The sequence below is a fragment of the Geosmithia morbida genome (genome assembly GCF_012550715.1).
Source record: "Geosmithia morbida isolate 1262 chromosome Unknown scaffold_0, whole genome shotgun sequence".
Taxonomy (NCBI): Eukaryota; Fungi; Ascomycota; class Sordariomycetes; order Hypocreales; family Bionectriaceae; genus Geosmithia; species Geosmithia morbida.
In genome coordinates this window covers 2,203,056-2,217,573 of record NW_023336187.1, presented here as the reverse complement: position 1 = coordinate 2,217,573, position 14,518 = coordinate 2,203,056, and the positions used below count along the sequence as shown (strand labels likewise).

Here is a 14,518-nt window from a genome sequence, read left to right as displayed (position 1 = left end):
GTGTGTGTGTGTGTATATCGTGAAGTGGCGATAGTAAGTCTTCACTTACTTCATCACCTCTTGGTCTTGCCCTCCTAGTTTCTTCTTCTCTTTCATCCTGAGAGTGTTACTGGGAAATCGGACATACGATAACGGCAATCGAGGCTTTTTTTGCCGTAGCAAAATCTGGGCGGAAGAAAACAAGCCACTCTGCCGCAGGTTGTCTTTGCGCATCCGCAATACCTGCTTCCAGTCACGACCAGACCATTCATCTAACAGCCAAGCCTTCCATTTTTTCAAGCCGAAACTTGGCACGAGGTCATTATCTGTCTATACGGCAAACGAGACAGACAAGCCAAGCTTCCACTTGTGCTGGCCACCATCTACCAGCCTCGTTCTAGATCTCCTAGCCGCAGGTAGCAGTGGGGAGGAACTCGTATCGGAATGGATGGGATGGGCTACAGAAGTGGGCATGTCTACCGTGATTCAACAACGTGATCTCTATGGATATTCCGAACTTTTGAAAGTAATGAATCTCAACGTGATCGACTGTGGTCTGTTCATCGACACGATGCTCTCAGAGGTATATGGGGGGGGAGCAAGAGGAGGGGAGACGATCCAAGTAGTACTTTCATCATATGGTTCTATAGGGATTTCACTTCATACGCAGTCTTGTTCTTGGAAAGAGATACGTCTTCATGCAACCCTCCATTCTTGTGAGGTCCTCTCTTGTCCTGGAGGGCCACTGCAGATTTGGGGAGTGTCGATGTCTCAAGAGATATATGAGACATGGTGTTTGATATCTGCACAGTTGATTGTTCCCTTTCCCGAGGTCTCGTTTCATAAAATGTTTTCAAGGGAAAGGCACAGGGCTCCATGTGAGCTCGATAGGAACCCGATCATGCCCCGTGCTTGCTGGTGGCTTGTAGATGCTTGACATGTCACGGAGCCTCGACATCGATGATACTCTTGTCGGAGTCCAGCCACAGGGTTTTAGGAAGGACATGTAATTCTGTCGATTGTGTCCTCTAGAGGGTATCCTCCCTGTGCACATGTACGTTTTGCAATTCTCCATCTTTCAAAATACGTGTCTTCTATGTGAAGGAATCAAACTGGTCATGAGTACAATCATAAGCCTGAGAATGGTTGACAGCTTGACAATTCATGCTAGATTCCAATATTTCATCCTCTCTTTCTTTTCCTTTCTTCTTTTTCTTTTCGACCAAGGTAAGAGCCAGTTTAGGATAATACATATGAGTGAAAGTGGAACATCCTACCCCAGTTAACGTATTGTGAGGGCTGGCATGGATCGTCCGAGAGACATTCTCACACAATACATTCCCCCTCCCGGCGCAGGAAAACTCCAAGATGTGGCTGGCCGACGACCACAGCCGAACCACTCCTAGATGGAGAATACATAAAGCACAGAGTGATAACCTTGCTCAATCTATTCTATCCTCCTCATCCTCATACACACATATCCTCCTGCCTCCAGTCCTGGTGACCGAACGCAGAACAGTCTTTCCTCTCCACCTTCAACCCAACCGACAGCAACCTCTCCTCTCACTCTTCACCATGAAGCTCTACACCGCATACATGGCCCTCCTGGCTACCGCCGCCACGGCCAACCCTGTTATCAAGCCCAAGCGCAGCGGCGTCACTCACACCGCGGCGACCCCTTCTTTCGCCGAGACGGCCACCGTCACCGTCACACAGTCCTCCGGCAGCACCGATACACCGGCGTCCCCGGAGCAGACCGTCACCGTCACCGTCACACAGGGGCCTGAGACGACCGAGGCGACCGAGACGACCGAGACGTCCTCGACTACTTCCCAAACTACGTCCAACTCGAAGACCCGCGAGGTCACACTCACCTACACTATTCCTGACACGCCTACCATCCCTCCTATCCCTGAGATTCCCGATATTCCCGATATTCCCGAGATCCCTGAAGTCCCCAAAGCCCCTAAAGTGCCAGAGATTCCCCCCATCCCCACCTGGTAAAGAGCTAGCGCCACATCGTGAAAATGAGAAGGAAGGATTGGAGTTGCAGAGGATCATGCTTTTGCAACATGGGGGATCGAGACCGTATACAGCTCCCGGTGAGCATGCGTGTTAACCCCCCCTCCCCCTACCCTCTCGGGAGAAGGACATAGGGGCTGGCTTATGAGTATCCTACTGTGTCCCGATTCACATCCTACATAGCAAATATACATCATCTCCTTCTTCTGCAATATCCTCGTGCTGTTCCAGGTCTACGTCATCTAATACACATACTCAAAGTTCGGATTCTCCTTGTCCGTCATGTCGGCGAAAGCCGTCGCGTTAGTCCGATCGGCCACGCTGCTCCCCTGCTCCCGGAGCGCAGCACGCCTCTTCCTCTTTCGCTTGTTCTCCCAGATGAACGAGTATCGGAGGGTGAAGAGGACGATGACCTCGAGGATGTTGGCGGCCAGGAGGGACCCGATGCCCATTCGGTAGCTGGGAGCCTGAGAGGTCAGGTAAAAGAAGGGCCCGACAATGTTTCCGACGCAGGCACCGAACCAGATCATGCCCGAGACAATCATCTTCTTCGACTGACCTCCCGTGTTGGAGGTGATGAGGGAGAGGGAGATGACAAAGGATGCCTGGTAGGAGCCGGTCAGGTAGCTGCGTCGGAAGGGAGGCGGTCAGTCATGTGCACATAAACAAGAGCCGTTTGCGGGAAAGAGGGCTCACAAGCAGATCAGACGACCGACGTACGCATCGTCGGGAGCGAGGAGGAAGCCCAGAGCCCCTGCGATGGTCGGGATCATGAACACCGCACATACGAGCGTCCGGCTATTGCGGGGCATGTAGTGGTTGGCCACGGCGCCGAGCGTGATCCAGATGACGATGATGACGCCCTGGGGGATGCCCAGGAGGGCGGTGTGGAGTGTGTCGAAGCCGAGCCCCTGGATGACCAGGGTGGAAAAGTTGGAGATGCCGCCGTTGGGTATGTTTGCCAAGAAGCCGAGCAGACAGAAGAGCCAGGTCTTGTAGTCGAGGTAGGCCTCCTTCACGTGGGACCAGTTGATCGTCCGCTGCTCGATGCCCGTCTGGTTCTTTCGCAGCCGGCCGATCATCATGAGCTTCTCGTCGTGGGTGAAGCCCCGGATGGTGATGGGCGAGCTGGGCAGCAGCAGGGCCAGGGCAACCGCCCAGGCGGAGCAGGCGGCGCCGACGATGAGGAACTCGTACCGCCACGATACGAGGGCGCCCTCGATATTTCCGATACCATAGCCTGGAATGTCTGACTTTAGCGGGGGGAGAAGACGGAGAGAGGGACATGCGTATACGAGAGGGGAGAGCGAGAATGGTTACCGATAAGACCACCACCAGCCACCCCAATCCCGTTCCACGCGTACCATGCCGAGATGCGCGACGGCTGCTCCTCCCTGGTGTAGTACATGGACGTGATTAGCATGAAGGCCGGGTCGGCAATGGCCTCGAAGGCCCCGGACAGGATGCGCAGGGCGACCAGGCTGGGGAAGCTGCGCGCGGCGGCCTGGCACATGAGCAGAGCCCCCCACATGAAGATGTTGAAGGAGAGGTAGCAGGCCGGCGGGTTCCGCTGCATGATGAGGTTGGACGGGATGGCCCAGATGAGCCAGCCGAAGTAGAAGGCGCTCGAGAGCCACGAGTACTCGGTCGACTCCAGGTCGAGACTGTCTTTGAGGCCAAAGATGGCGGCGTATGAGCTTCGTTCGTCGGTCATCGTGTCAGCTTCCAGCAGTTCATGTGTGCGGGTATACCGGCAAATGGACTTACAGCGTCGTCTTGTCGACGTAGTAGAAGAAGTAGCAGATCCCTAGAAGGGGGAGGATGCGCATGTCGAGCCTCCGACGGAGCTCCTTCTCGGCGGCGGCATCGACGGAGTCGTCGTCCGGGTATCTTTCAAGGGCCTCGGCGTACATGGCTGCATAGCCGTACGTGGCTCCGGGGTCGGTGACGCCCTCAGGCTCAGCCCGCTCGACGAAGCCGTCATTGTGCTTGCCTGATGTCAGGGAGGCAGCTGGAGATTGGTGAAGTGAGGTTTCCATCGTCTCTCTCTCTCCTGGGTTTCTGTCTGTCGGCCGTGGTAATATATAATGGTCGGCTACGATATCTGCCCTCGACGACTAGATGATAGCGATGGCCGTGTCCAAGACAGTTGAGAGGCAGGTTAGCGGTGACCACCACGACCGTGATATGGGCCCCTCTTGTTGACCAGTCAAGGTAAGAACGATGTATAGATCCATCAAGGAGAATCGATATAGTAGTTTCGGTCCAGCCCATCCTATGTCGGGGTAAATAGGTACGGTGCGGGGACGGGGAAAGGCATGTAATCATGTATGCAGATCCCGGTAGATGTTGACGGCTGGAACGAACATCCTTTCCCGTCAAGGCCATCCTTCGCATGTGGAAGAGCCAAATCAGCTCGTGGTAGAGCATCTCAAGGCTCCTGATGTCTAAACTAGACCTGAACCAGACCTGTCATCCCCGTGATAAACCCTGCTCTCGATTGATTAATCCACCAACCAGATCTTCCCCAGATTTTACCGACACCTTCTCCGCAATGACGAAGTCTGGGGCCCCGACTGGGGAAAGCGGGTAAACAACCCACCCACACGTCGAGACCCTCAACAAACTTGGTCCATCTCTATCTCCTCCACCTTCATGATTCGTCCAGTTCTCCTCGGTCCGCGGAGCACCCATACGATGCCTATCATTCTCGGGCGGGATCGTGTGTACATTACATCATCTATCATGTTCCATCGCACCTGTACGTATTGATCCTACTGATCAAGGCTGACGACCACCTTTCCGATCTGCTTCCCCTGCCAGACAAACTCGATGGCCTCGTCAGCCTTGTCAAACGACCAGGTCGAGTCAATTATATCCTCAAAGGTCATCCCCGTGGCTGAAACAGCAGCCATCAGATCGTCCTGGTCGGCTTTGGAACCGGCATTTACGCCGCGGATGTTGAGCCGTCGGTCGATGACAGTAGACACGAATCCCCTCAGATTCTCGGGCTTTGAACCGCCCAGATAGCCTACCTGGCTGACGGTGCCTCCTCGTCGGGTGCACTCCATCGACCTGACAAGCGAGCTGCTGCCGCCGTTCTCCACAACGAGGTCGACGCCTGTGCCGTCCGTCAGGCGTAGGACCTCGGCCTGCCACTCGGGGTGAGTTCTGTAGTTGACGGTCTGGATTTCGGGCTCTCCAAAGTGCTCCTTCACCCGGTCCAGCTTCTCGTCGCTGGACGAGGTCAAGATTATGCGCAGACCGGAGGCGCGAGCGAGCTTGATGGCGAATACCGAGACACCACCGGTACCTGGAGACATGCTATGAGATGGACAGCCGGGAATCGGTGAGAGGATAGACACGTGCCTTGGATGAGAACGGTCTGGCCAACGGTGGCGCCCTTGATTGCAGACCACGCGGTAGTCCCTGCGCAGGGGATCACGGAGGCCTGGATCCAGTCGAGATGCCCAGGCAGCTTGGTCACCTTGGCCTCGTCAAAGACGAAGTGCGTGGCCAGAGTGCCGTCCTCGTCGGCGGCGAGCCAGGAGCGCCCCGTAGACCGGGCCGTCACGTACTCGGAGTCTGTGATGGGTGCGACGCGGTCCCCGACGGAGACGAGGGACACCTGGTCGCCTACCAGGACGATCTCCCCCGCGGCATCATTGCCGGGGACGCCGTTTTCCGTGACGGGCCAGGGGTTGCCGCCGTTGGCGATGCTGGCGTCGCGATAGTTCAGGGAAACGGCATGAACCTTGATGAGGACAGATGTAGGGTGCAGGGGAAGAGGAAGCTTCTCCTTCACGAGCTTCACCTTTGGTGTGCCTTTGGTGTAGTCGTCTGTTCGACGCCAGGCTTGACGGTGTGTAGGGGTGGGCATTCTAGTGTCGAGTCGAGAGTCTTCTTAGGGGATGGTGGTGATGTGAATGTCGGATTCTATCCTGCGACGTCGAGATGAAGGTGGGATGGCAACGCATGCACCAGAAATTAGAATGTATGTGTTGGCCGGTGTCTTGTTCGCCGAGGAAGGCGACTGCATATGCTTATGGTCTCTGATATACATTTACCCCACTTCCAGTAGGAATTCACAGATAGGAGTCGTCATCTGTTCGTTGGTCGATACAAGTTGGTAGGCTTGTTATTCGGTCTGCACGGTGTGCTGCTTCAAGATGGCGAACGTACATCGAGTTCAGCGGTTTTATAAGTATGAGAGTTTTTATGTCGTGGTTCCGAGGCAATGAACCTCCGAGAGCCATTACGATTTTCATCTTCATTGGGAAATAATAGAATAGCATCCTCATTCCCTTCCTGACATGTGTATACCTTCCTTTCTTCTCAAGGAGAACCGCACAACAATTCGACGATAAGGCATCAGATGGGTGGATGACTGATGATGATGACGATTCTATGTGCCCTGGAATTTGGGGGTGGCGTACCCAACTTGATTGACTAAGCAGCGAGGGGCTGCTGCCACACACTCACATCTGTAACTAGCCTCCTCATAGATAGATTTCCTTCCTTTCCGTTCAAGAAAGCAGCGAGACACACATATCGACCCAAGACGTACCAGCAGGCGGAGTCCAGTCTATTCACGTCTACGGGTCATACGGGTCATCGTGTGCTGTCGCCCAGTGAAAGCACAGGTGCTGTAGCGTAGGGTAACTCGATGAGTGCCGAAACTTTGTCGGCCGTTGGAAACCAGGACAAAACACACTCACACACACGCACAACAAGCATCCAGTCTACAAGATGAATAGGCGTGCAGTTGATGCCTGCTCACCATGGACACACGAGGAAGCGATTACAGCTACAATGACGGCTACGAAGATGACGTCCCCCTGCACCGCAAGCAAGCCTTCGGCTCCGGTATCAAGCGCAAGAGGGTCGAGTTTGTCAGGGCCAAGGATGATGACGAGTCAGCCGTAGGAGCGTCTCAGAAACGCGGGAACGCCTCGGCCATGGGCGACTTGTATGCCAGTATTGTCCTGGGCAGCAGCAGCAGCAGCAGCAGCCGAAGCAGCGGCAGCAGCAAGACGAAACCGGACCAGGCTGCTTCCACTGCGCGTATGGGTGATGACTCAGAGTCTCGGGAAGCAGTGCCAGCAGCACCACCATCGTCGTCGTCGGAAGAGCACGGAAACGAACAGGAGGCCATCTGCACCATCTGCTCGCTATCCATAACAGGCTCCGTGGCCCGGCACAACGCCTCGCTAGCCCACCAGGCCAGCTTGGAGCACTCGCACCCCCCGTCAGCTCTTGATCGATCACGCATGGGACTGCGAGCACTCAAGGCGCAGGGGTGGGACCCGGATGCCCGGAGGGGGCTGGGTAGAGAAGGCGAAGGTGTGCGATACCCCATCAAGACGGCGGCCAAGGAGGACACGCTGGGTATCGGAGCCGTGATTCCGCCACCTGGGGCAGGGTCGGCCGGGAAGAAGGAGCAAGCTCGGCCGCCGGCAAGACCGATGGGGGCAAAGGAGATGAGACGCCTCGCTGAGGAGGAGAGGAGGAGAGGCGAAGACCTGCACCGGGAGCTGTATGGGAGGGTCGACGTGGAGCGCTACCTCAGAGGAGATGGTGGTGGCAGCAGTGGCTTGACATGACTGTGCCCACCAGCTACATACCTCTCCCGAACTTTCTCCCATCTTTTTTTTCTTTCTTCTACGTCATCGACTCTCTTCTCACACTCAAACTCTGTTTGCCTTTTCGCCATTGAGAGGACCGAAGGAAGGCGAAAGATAAGATAGAGAGAGAAAGAGAGAGAGAAAGAAAAGGGGACCAAACCCCAACCTCTCACCGCCGCGCTTGCAAATGCGGACATCACGGGAGGTGGCAGGTTTCACGCGGCGGCAATACTTTCTGCATCACCTCCTCCCTTGTCGGGTATTGATCGACATCTGCAATATGTGGGTGGATCAATGTTCTGCATTCCACCTGCCATTCAGAGAGGACAAGAAAGCTTGCTCCCCCTTCCCGATCACTACTAGCTCTGCTGTGTATGTGAGACCGAGGTCTCGGATCTAGCCCTCAATATTGGCCGCTGACACCGATATGTACAAATAATCGACGCGTCTAGGGAGGGGCCCCTACCGCCTGTCAATGTCGCGTGAGTATTGTACTTGCCTCAATAACAAACAGCCCTCGCGATCGAATCGGGGGGTTCAGCATGACGTCGCACCATCCATTACAGGGTGATAAGGACATTGTTGTCTGTTCCTAGACCAATTCCAAAGGGATTGTTTGTCGCCTATTTGGGAGTCATCTCTGGTTATTCTGCGCGTCATGTATCTCTGAGTAGGAATGTTCGTGAGGTCGGGAAGGTGAAAGGGGTGGTGCAGACTATATAAAAGCAGTCGGTCCCCTGCTGCCACCCTGCAACCTGCACAGTTACTTCATACCCAAAGCCTTTGTCTTTCTCTGTGCAAGAGAGAGAGAGAGAGTGAGAGAGAGAAAGAGAGAGAGAGAGATCGTCCAGACTAATCTGAAGGGGGCTCTACGAAAAAGGAAAGAAAAAGCAGCAAGCATTCGTGTACATATCAGCATGCGATCAGTCACCGGACTCACGGGTGCAGCCCTCATCAGCATAGCCGCGGCCCAGCATATCGGCAAGAATCCGGAGCTGCACCCCAAGCTGTCGACGTGGGAGTGTTCGTGGCAGGACGGATGCCGGGAGAAGAAGACCAGCGTGGTGCTGGACGCACTGGCACACCCGGTTCGCCAGGTCGACCACCCGCAGTACAACTGCGGCGACTGGGGCAGCAAGCCCAACGAGACGGCGTGCCCGGACGAGAAGACGTGCCATGACAACTGCGTCATGGAGGGCATATCGGACTACGAGCAGGTCGGCGTGACGACGGACGGGTCTAGCATCCGTCTGGACATGCTCTCGGACAACGGCACCCTGTACAACCCTCGCGTCTACCTGCTGTCCGAGGGCGAGACCGAGTACGAGATGCTGTCGCTCGCCGGCAAGGAGTTCACCTTTGACGTCGACGTGTCCAAGCTGCCCTGTGGCATGAACGGCGCCGTCTACCTTTCCGAGATGCCGTCCGACGGAGGCATGGGTGGACTCAACGAGGCGGGTGCCTACTACGGCACGGGGTACTGCGATGCTCAGTGCTATACTACTCCGTTCATCAGCGGAAAGGTACGCCATCCAATCTCCCCACCTCTCCCGCGCATGCTGACAGGGAGGCGCAACAGCCCAACATCAAGGGTCGCGGCGCCTGCTGCAACGAGATGGACATCTGGGAGGCCAACTCTCGGGCATCCAACATCGCCTCGCACCCGTGCAACCGGACCGGCCTGTTCGAGTGCGAAGGCGACGAGTGCGGCAAGCAAGGCTCCTGCGACAAGATCGGCTGCACGTACAACCCGTACAAGCTGGGCAACCGGGACTCGTACGGACGCGGGTGGCGCAAGGCGCTGGACACGACTCGGCCCTTCACCGTCATCTCGCAGTACCCCCTGAACGACGACGGCTCGCTGCATTCGTACCGCCGGTCCTACATCCAGGACGGACGCTTCATCCCCATGGGCGAGGTGCGCTTCGACAACCTGCCCAAGGTCAACTACCTGACCGAAGAGCTGTGCGAGGCCACCAAGGCGGACAAGTACCTCGACCTCGGCGGCCACAAGGCCATGGGCGAGGCCATGGATCGCGGCATGGTGCTCGCCCTGAGCATCTGGTGGGACGACCAGGACCACCTCCAGTGGCTCGACGGCGCCCCCTCCGGACCCTGCAACGAGACGGAGGGCATGCCCGAGAATATCCGCAAGAACCACCCCGGCACCGAGGTGACGTTCAGGAATATCCGTTGGGGCGATTTGGGAAGTACCTTTTCCCTCGGCCTCGGGAACTGCACCGTCAGAGACGGCGGGGACGAGGCAAACCTGCCACTCGTTTCCGTGCCTGACCGTCGTCGTGGCGTGCGACAGGTTGAGCATGGGCGGCATGTACACGAGCATGTGCACGGGCACGCGCATGGGCACGTACATGGCATCGGACACGCACACGGACATGCCCACGATCTGTTCCGGGCACCGTCAGGATTGCTTTAATGTTTAATGTCGGAGAAGACGTGTATTTTATGGTTGGGTATATATATATATCTATATATATATCGGAGTTGCGGCGGATTCGGCCAACTCTCTTGTTTGTCCATGTATTCTTGCTCTATTGTCTCTGTTGTATCGCGCTGCCTCTTAGCAAAAGATGCCTGTACCGTTCTGAATGATAATAATAACCCTCACGGAGATTCTCTCCAATACAATGTTTCCCATACAAGTGTCTGTTTGCTTCTTCTTGTCGTCAGGAAAAAGACGGTAGCAGGGCATAAAGCATGACCTTGGGATGGCTGGTCATCATCCATCTACAGTCAAACATCATTATTCATGAGTACAAAGAAGAGATGCAATACAATGAAGGCCTCCTGTTCCTAAACACGTGCTATCCGGACCGATCAGAAATACATGCATCGTCGCATATCACTTCCCGGTAACAATGGTGCTTCCCCTGCCTTTGTCCAGGTCCCTCCCTCACCACTGTGATGAAACGAGAATAAAGGTCAGGGGTGGGAAGGACGGCTCCGTCGTAGTCCTTCCAGAACATTTCCCTCTTCTCTGTTCTCACCCCCGGACAAAGAGTATAGGGCTGTCGACAAAGGATGCCATCTCCAGCCGTGTCTGCCAAGCTGGCTGGTTGCGGTTTCTCATCCTGCTTCTTTTGTCTACCAACCACTGGATGAGAGTGCTCCGGTAGTCGGACGCACAAGACAAGAGACAAGAGGGGAAAACAGAACGAGAGAAGGAAAGTGTACAGAGTATGGGAGACATTCTTTCATTTTCTCTATTATCTATGTGTCCATGAGGCTCTGTCGTCTCCCTTGGCTAGGTGAAGAAGGGGGGGGGGGGGCAGGTATATATATCTGCCTTCCCTCCCGCTCTCCATCAGATCTCTTCTTCGGATCATCATCATAACAACCAGCAACCAAACCCATCAAGGAAAATCATTCAAGGAAAAAGAAGGAAAAAAAGTGCAGGTACGTCACCTCCCCTCTTTCGCTAACGAAATCTTCTCATCGCAAGGATCGAACACTCTAAAAGACCGGAGAACCAAAGCGCCCGGAGCGCCAAAGACATCATATAACAAGTTGTACGAGCACGCCGCTCCCATCACCCCCTTCTTCTTGGCTGACTGAATCCTTCCAGGGATCATCATCAATATTACATCGTCGGACGATCAAGACATCCAGAGCCTTCTAAGAGCTGGAAACCACAGATTAAAAAAAATCAAAGCCGAGTACGTCAATCTCCTGACCCGCCCTCTCATCTTGGCTGACGGGATTTTTATCAGAGGATCGAGCAGGACATGCCATCAGGCTACAAAAGCGGTTCAGACCATCATACTCACCAGATCGTCAAAGAAATCCTAGAAAGAGTACGTACAACTTCCCCTTCACCCCCCCTCTCTTTCCGCTGACAATCATGCTCTTCTACATCATCGTGTCGGCCATCATCCTCGAGACGACAGTCACGGTCTGCTCTCGGAGTGGCAATGACGAGCTCCGTCACCCCCGCGAGAGCGACGATGGCCACGATCATCATCATCGGCCAGACGGACCCGACCGCATATCTAACCAGAACAGCTCTGACGGCGATACCGACGCCGAAGACGCCCAGCCCGCACGAGACCCCGACCTTGAAGTCCGATACGAGCAGCGATTCCAGGCCAAGGCCATCGAGCTGGCGCGGGCCAACCAGGCCAACGAGCAGCTGAGCACACGTCTCGAGAGCGCCAGGCACCGAGTCGGACGCCTCGAGAAGCATACCAGGGGCCAGCACATGCGTCTCGGCTTCTTCACCAAGTGGTACCCCCGTCTTCTCGCGGCGTACAGGAGGCAGGTGCACGAGTCCGAAACCGTGGAGGAGCGCGTGAACGCGCTGCAGGAATGGTCCAGGCTGGCGCACGACCGCATCGAGCTCATGGTCAAGATGAGCGACATGATGGGCATGAGCAGCAGCGTCAGCAGCCTCGGCAGCAGCGCCACGTCGGCATCCACCACGTCGGCGGCATCGCCGTCCGGGTGGGCGCCCGCCAACCCTTCCTCCTCCTCCGCCGTCGCCGTCGTGCCCAGATTCCTCTACTCCCACAGCAAGGCCCTCGTGGCCAAGCACAAGGATACGATCGGCGAGATGGAGGGCCAGGTGGTCGAGCTCAAGAGGCAGCTGGAGAAGACGACGGCGGACTTCATCGACGCCACCAGGCAGCTCGGTCGCGAGAAGCGCATGAGGATGCAGGAGACGCAGATGAGGGTCGCTGCCGAGGCTGCCGCCGTCAACTCCTGGCTCGACGACGAGGGCCTCAACCACAGCGAGGCTCCGGTCCCTCGCGCCCGCAGCCAGAAAATGGTCCATCATCTCCAGGGTGAGGTCCTCGGTCCGGTCGACGACGATGTCAGCGGCGGCGGCAGCAGCAACGACCGCTACCTACTGTCGGGAGAGTACGACGACGACGCCAGCCCGTTCAATTCCGGTGACGAAGACGAAGCCCGCGGTCGTGGTGAGCATGCCAGGAGGGGCGAGGACAGCCAGAGCAGCGAGGATGAGTACGATGACGATCGTCTGGACAGCACCGATGATGGACAAGCCGGCCTTGGTTTGTCAAAGGAGGCGACCAGCCTGGCCGATGAGCTGGCCCAAGAGCTTGGTGACCGTGACTTCTTCCGTTCATCCTGGGATGAATAAGGTGGAGATTAAGAGAGACAAATTCCCAAACCAACAGCATGAATCATATACAAAAAAAATAGATAGGTAGAAGCAACCAAAAGCAAACAAAACAAAGGGGGGGGGGAAGCATACAGAGAAACGAGAGAAGAAGAAAAAAACCATAGAAGAAAAACTTTGAGATCGACAGCAGATAAAACTATCCAGCTATCTAGCGAGGCCGAAAATGGAAAAGCATGAGGTGCAATTCCCCGAATGAACAGCTGAACAACTGATTCTCCGAGTCTTGAATGTGAGATGCAATGTTAGATATTATTCTTCAAGGCGGTATCGGGAGCTGCGAGGCGAGAGCCGAGAACATTTTCTTGTTTCATGAAGAAAAAAAAATTGGAAAAAAATATGTAGCATATTATTACAGTCCAGAAAACGTTTAGGGACATAATACATGTACAGCTCAAGAGATAGCGATAATAGCAAGTCTATATGCGAGTCGTATAAAACCATCCTTGGAAAGAAGGTAAGAAGAGACAAGACGAAACGGAGCCTAGGCCATCAAAGCCATGACACCTGCGACCAGGCCGCCAGCCACCCAAAGGGGAGCCAGAGTCGCAGCGGCATTATCGCCATCGTCGTCGTCGTCGTCGTCGTTATCATCGTCATCATCATCATCGCTCGAGCTCTTCCGAATGGTGGTAGGAATATTAGAGTATGAAGTCGTCAGGTTATCGGTGCTAGAGAGGACGGTAGCTTCGACGGAGATGGCTGTGGCGGTTGCAGAGGCAGAATCGTACGCTTCTGGAGAGAAGCTGCACATGGTGATGATGTCATTGATTGCTGTGCTGTCTTAGAATATGCGCATCGCCAGACAAGGAAATCAAGTGAGATGACAAGAGGTGGTGCAGAGAGGGAGGGAGGGGAGGAGCAGTATGTGAAGGGAGAGTAGAGAAGCTCACCGTGTAGAGCATCTTTGACCTCATCCCGCGTATCGATGAGCTCTTCCTCCTCATCGTCATCACGAGTAGACAGATGATGCGGATTCGTCAGACAACCCAGTATACAGCCCTGGCACTGCTCGGCTACGCTGGACACGCCAAAGTTCTCGTTCCCGCACACGCACTCGGCCTCGAGCTGCTCCTCCTGGGCGTCGGAGAGGTCTCCGTCTGCCTTGCCGACCTCGCTGCGGCACTGGCTGACCAGCTTGGTGAGGGGCACGCAGATGTCTCGGCATACTTTCGGTGTATCTTCAACATCAAAGACGATTGCCGATGCTGTCGTGGCCAGAGCGGCGAGGGCAACGAGGGCAGAGGGCTGGAGGCGCATTGCGATAACCGTGTCCGGGAGGGGGGGGGGGTATGATATCACCTGCTTGGTCGGTGGATGAGGCTGAAGATGGTGAGAGAGAGGGGGGGGGGAGGGAGGGAGGGAGGGAGCCCCCTTGCAACTTGGCTAGATCTGGGTCTGTGTGCTCGAATTTCGGGGCGGATCGTAGAGAATTGACCGGAATGGACGGTGACGGGGAGACAGAGGTATGATGTGCGATGCACGAGTTATAGAAAGAGGAGGAGGAGAGAGAAGGTCAAGATGCTGACGTTGATAGCATGGATCAACGGCAGGATCGCGACCAACAACTACGTAATCTCTCGGAGATAACCAGGAAACCTGCATATCGGCGCAGATTGGCCGCTGTGAGCCTCACTCAGCCCCTGTACTCCGTCCCCTGTAACCGGTAACCGCTCATCCCTCGGCTCCCTAGAGACCCTGTTGCTTACTCGTAGCGTAGAGTCCCACTCAG

The 14,518-nt window shown here is 55.5% G+C and overlaps 7 protein-coding genes across 7 annotated transcripts; 4 read left to right on the top strand and 3 right to left on the bottom strand.

The window, feature by feature from the left end:
• Positions 1 to 1,554: 1,554 nt before the first annotated feature.
• On the top strand, positions 1,555 to 1,983 carry GMORB2_0670 (uncharacterized protein; the record flags this gene model as incomplete). Its single annotated transcript, XM_035462655.1, has 1 exon — positions 1,555 to 1,983. The coding sequence occupies one exon, from the start codon at positions 1,555 to 1,557 to the stop codon at positions 1,981 to 1,983; it is 429 nt and encodes a 142-aa protein (XP_035325585.1).
• Positions 1,984 to 2,243: 260 nt separating this feature from the next.
• Positions 2,244 to 4,040, bottom strand: GMORB2_0669 (Major Facilitator Superfamily; the record flags this gene model as incomplete). The annotated part of the gene is made up of 4 exons (XM_035462654.1): positions 2,244 to 2,628; positions 2,698 to 3,241; positions 3,322 to 3,698; positions 3,769 to 4,040. 4 exons carry the CDS (start codon positions 4,038 to 4,040, stop codon positions 2,244 to 2,246), a joined length of 1,578 nt encoding a protein of 525 aa, XP_035325584.1.
• Positions 4,041 to 4,775: 735 nt separating this feature from the next.
• On the bottom strand, positions 4,776 to 5,881 carry GMORB2_0668 (NADPH:quinone reductase or related Zn-dependent oxidoreductase; the record flags this gene model as incomplete). The annotated part of the gene is made up of 2 exons (XM_035462653.1): positions 4,776 to 5,314; positions 5,365 to 5,881. The coding sequence occupies 2 exons, from the start codon at positions 5,879 to 5,881 to the stop codon at positions 4,776 to 4,778; spliced, it is 1,056 nt and encodes a 351-aa protein (XP_035325583.1).
• A 901-nt stretch (positions 5,882 to 6,782) lies between these two features.
• On the top strand, positions 6,783 to 7,604 carry GMORB2_0667 (G-patch domain; the record flags this gene model as incomplete). Its single annotated transcript, XM_035462652.1, has 1 exon — positions 6,783 to 7,604. One exon carries the CDS (start codon positions 6,783 to 6,785, stop codon positions 7,602 to 7,604), a length of 822 nt encoding a protein of 273 aa, XP_035325582.1.
• Positions 7,605 to 8,542: 938 nt separating this feature from the next.
• On the top strand, positions 8,543 to 10,062 carry GMORB2_0666 (cellulase; the record flags this gene model as incomplete). Its single annotated transcript, XM_035462651.1, has 2 exons — positions 8,543 to 9,148; positions 9,205 to 10,062. The coding sequence occupies 2 exons, from the start codon at positions 8,543 to 8,545 to the stop codon at positions 10,060 to 10,062; spliced, it is 1,464 nt and encodes a 487-aa protein (XP_035325581.1).
• A 1,425-nt stretch (positions 10,063 to 11,487) lies between these two features.
• GMORB2_0665 (uncharacterized protein) lies at positions 11,488 to 12,747 on the top strand (the record flags this gene model as incomplete). Its single annotated transcript, XM_035462650.1, has 1 exon — positions 11,488 to 12,747. The coding sequence occupies one exon, from the start codon at positions 11,488 to 11,490 to the stop codon at positions 12,745 to 12,747; it is 1,260 nt and encodes a 419-aa protein (XP_035325580.1).
• Positions 12,748 to 13,270: 523 nt separating this feature from the next.
• On the bottom strand, positions 13,271 to 14,046 carry GMORB2_0664 (uncharacterized protein; the record flags this gene model as incomplete). The annotated part of the gene is made up of 2 exons (XM_035462649.1): positions 13,271 to 13,560; positions 13,680 to 14,046. 2 exons carry the CDS (start codon positions 14,044 to 14,046, stop codon positions 13,271 to 13,273), a joined length of 657 nt encoding a protein of 218 aa, XP_035325579.1.
• Between the last annotated feature and the right edge of the window lie 472 nt (positions 14,047 to 14,518).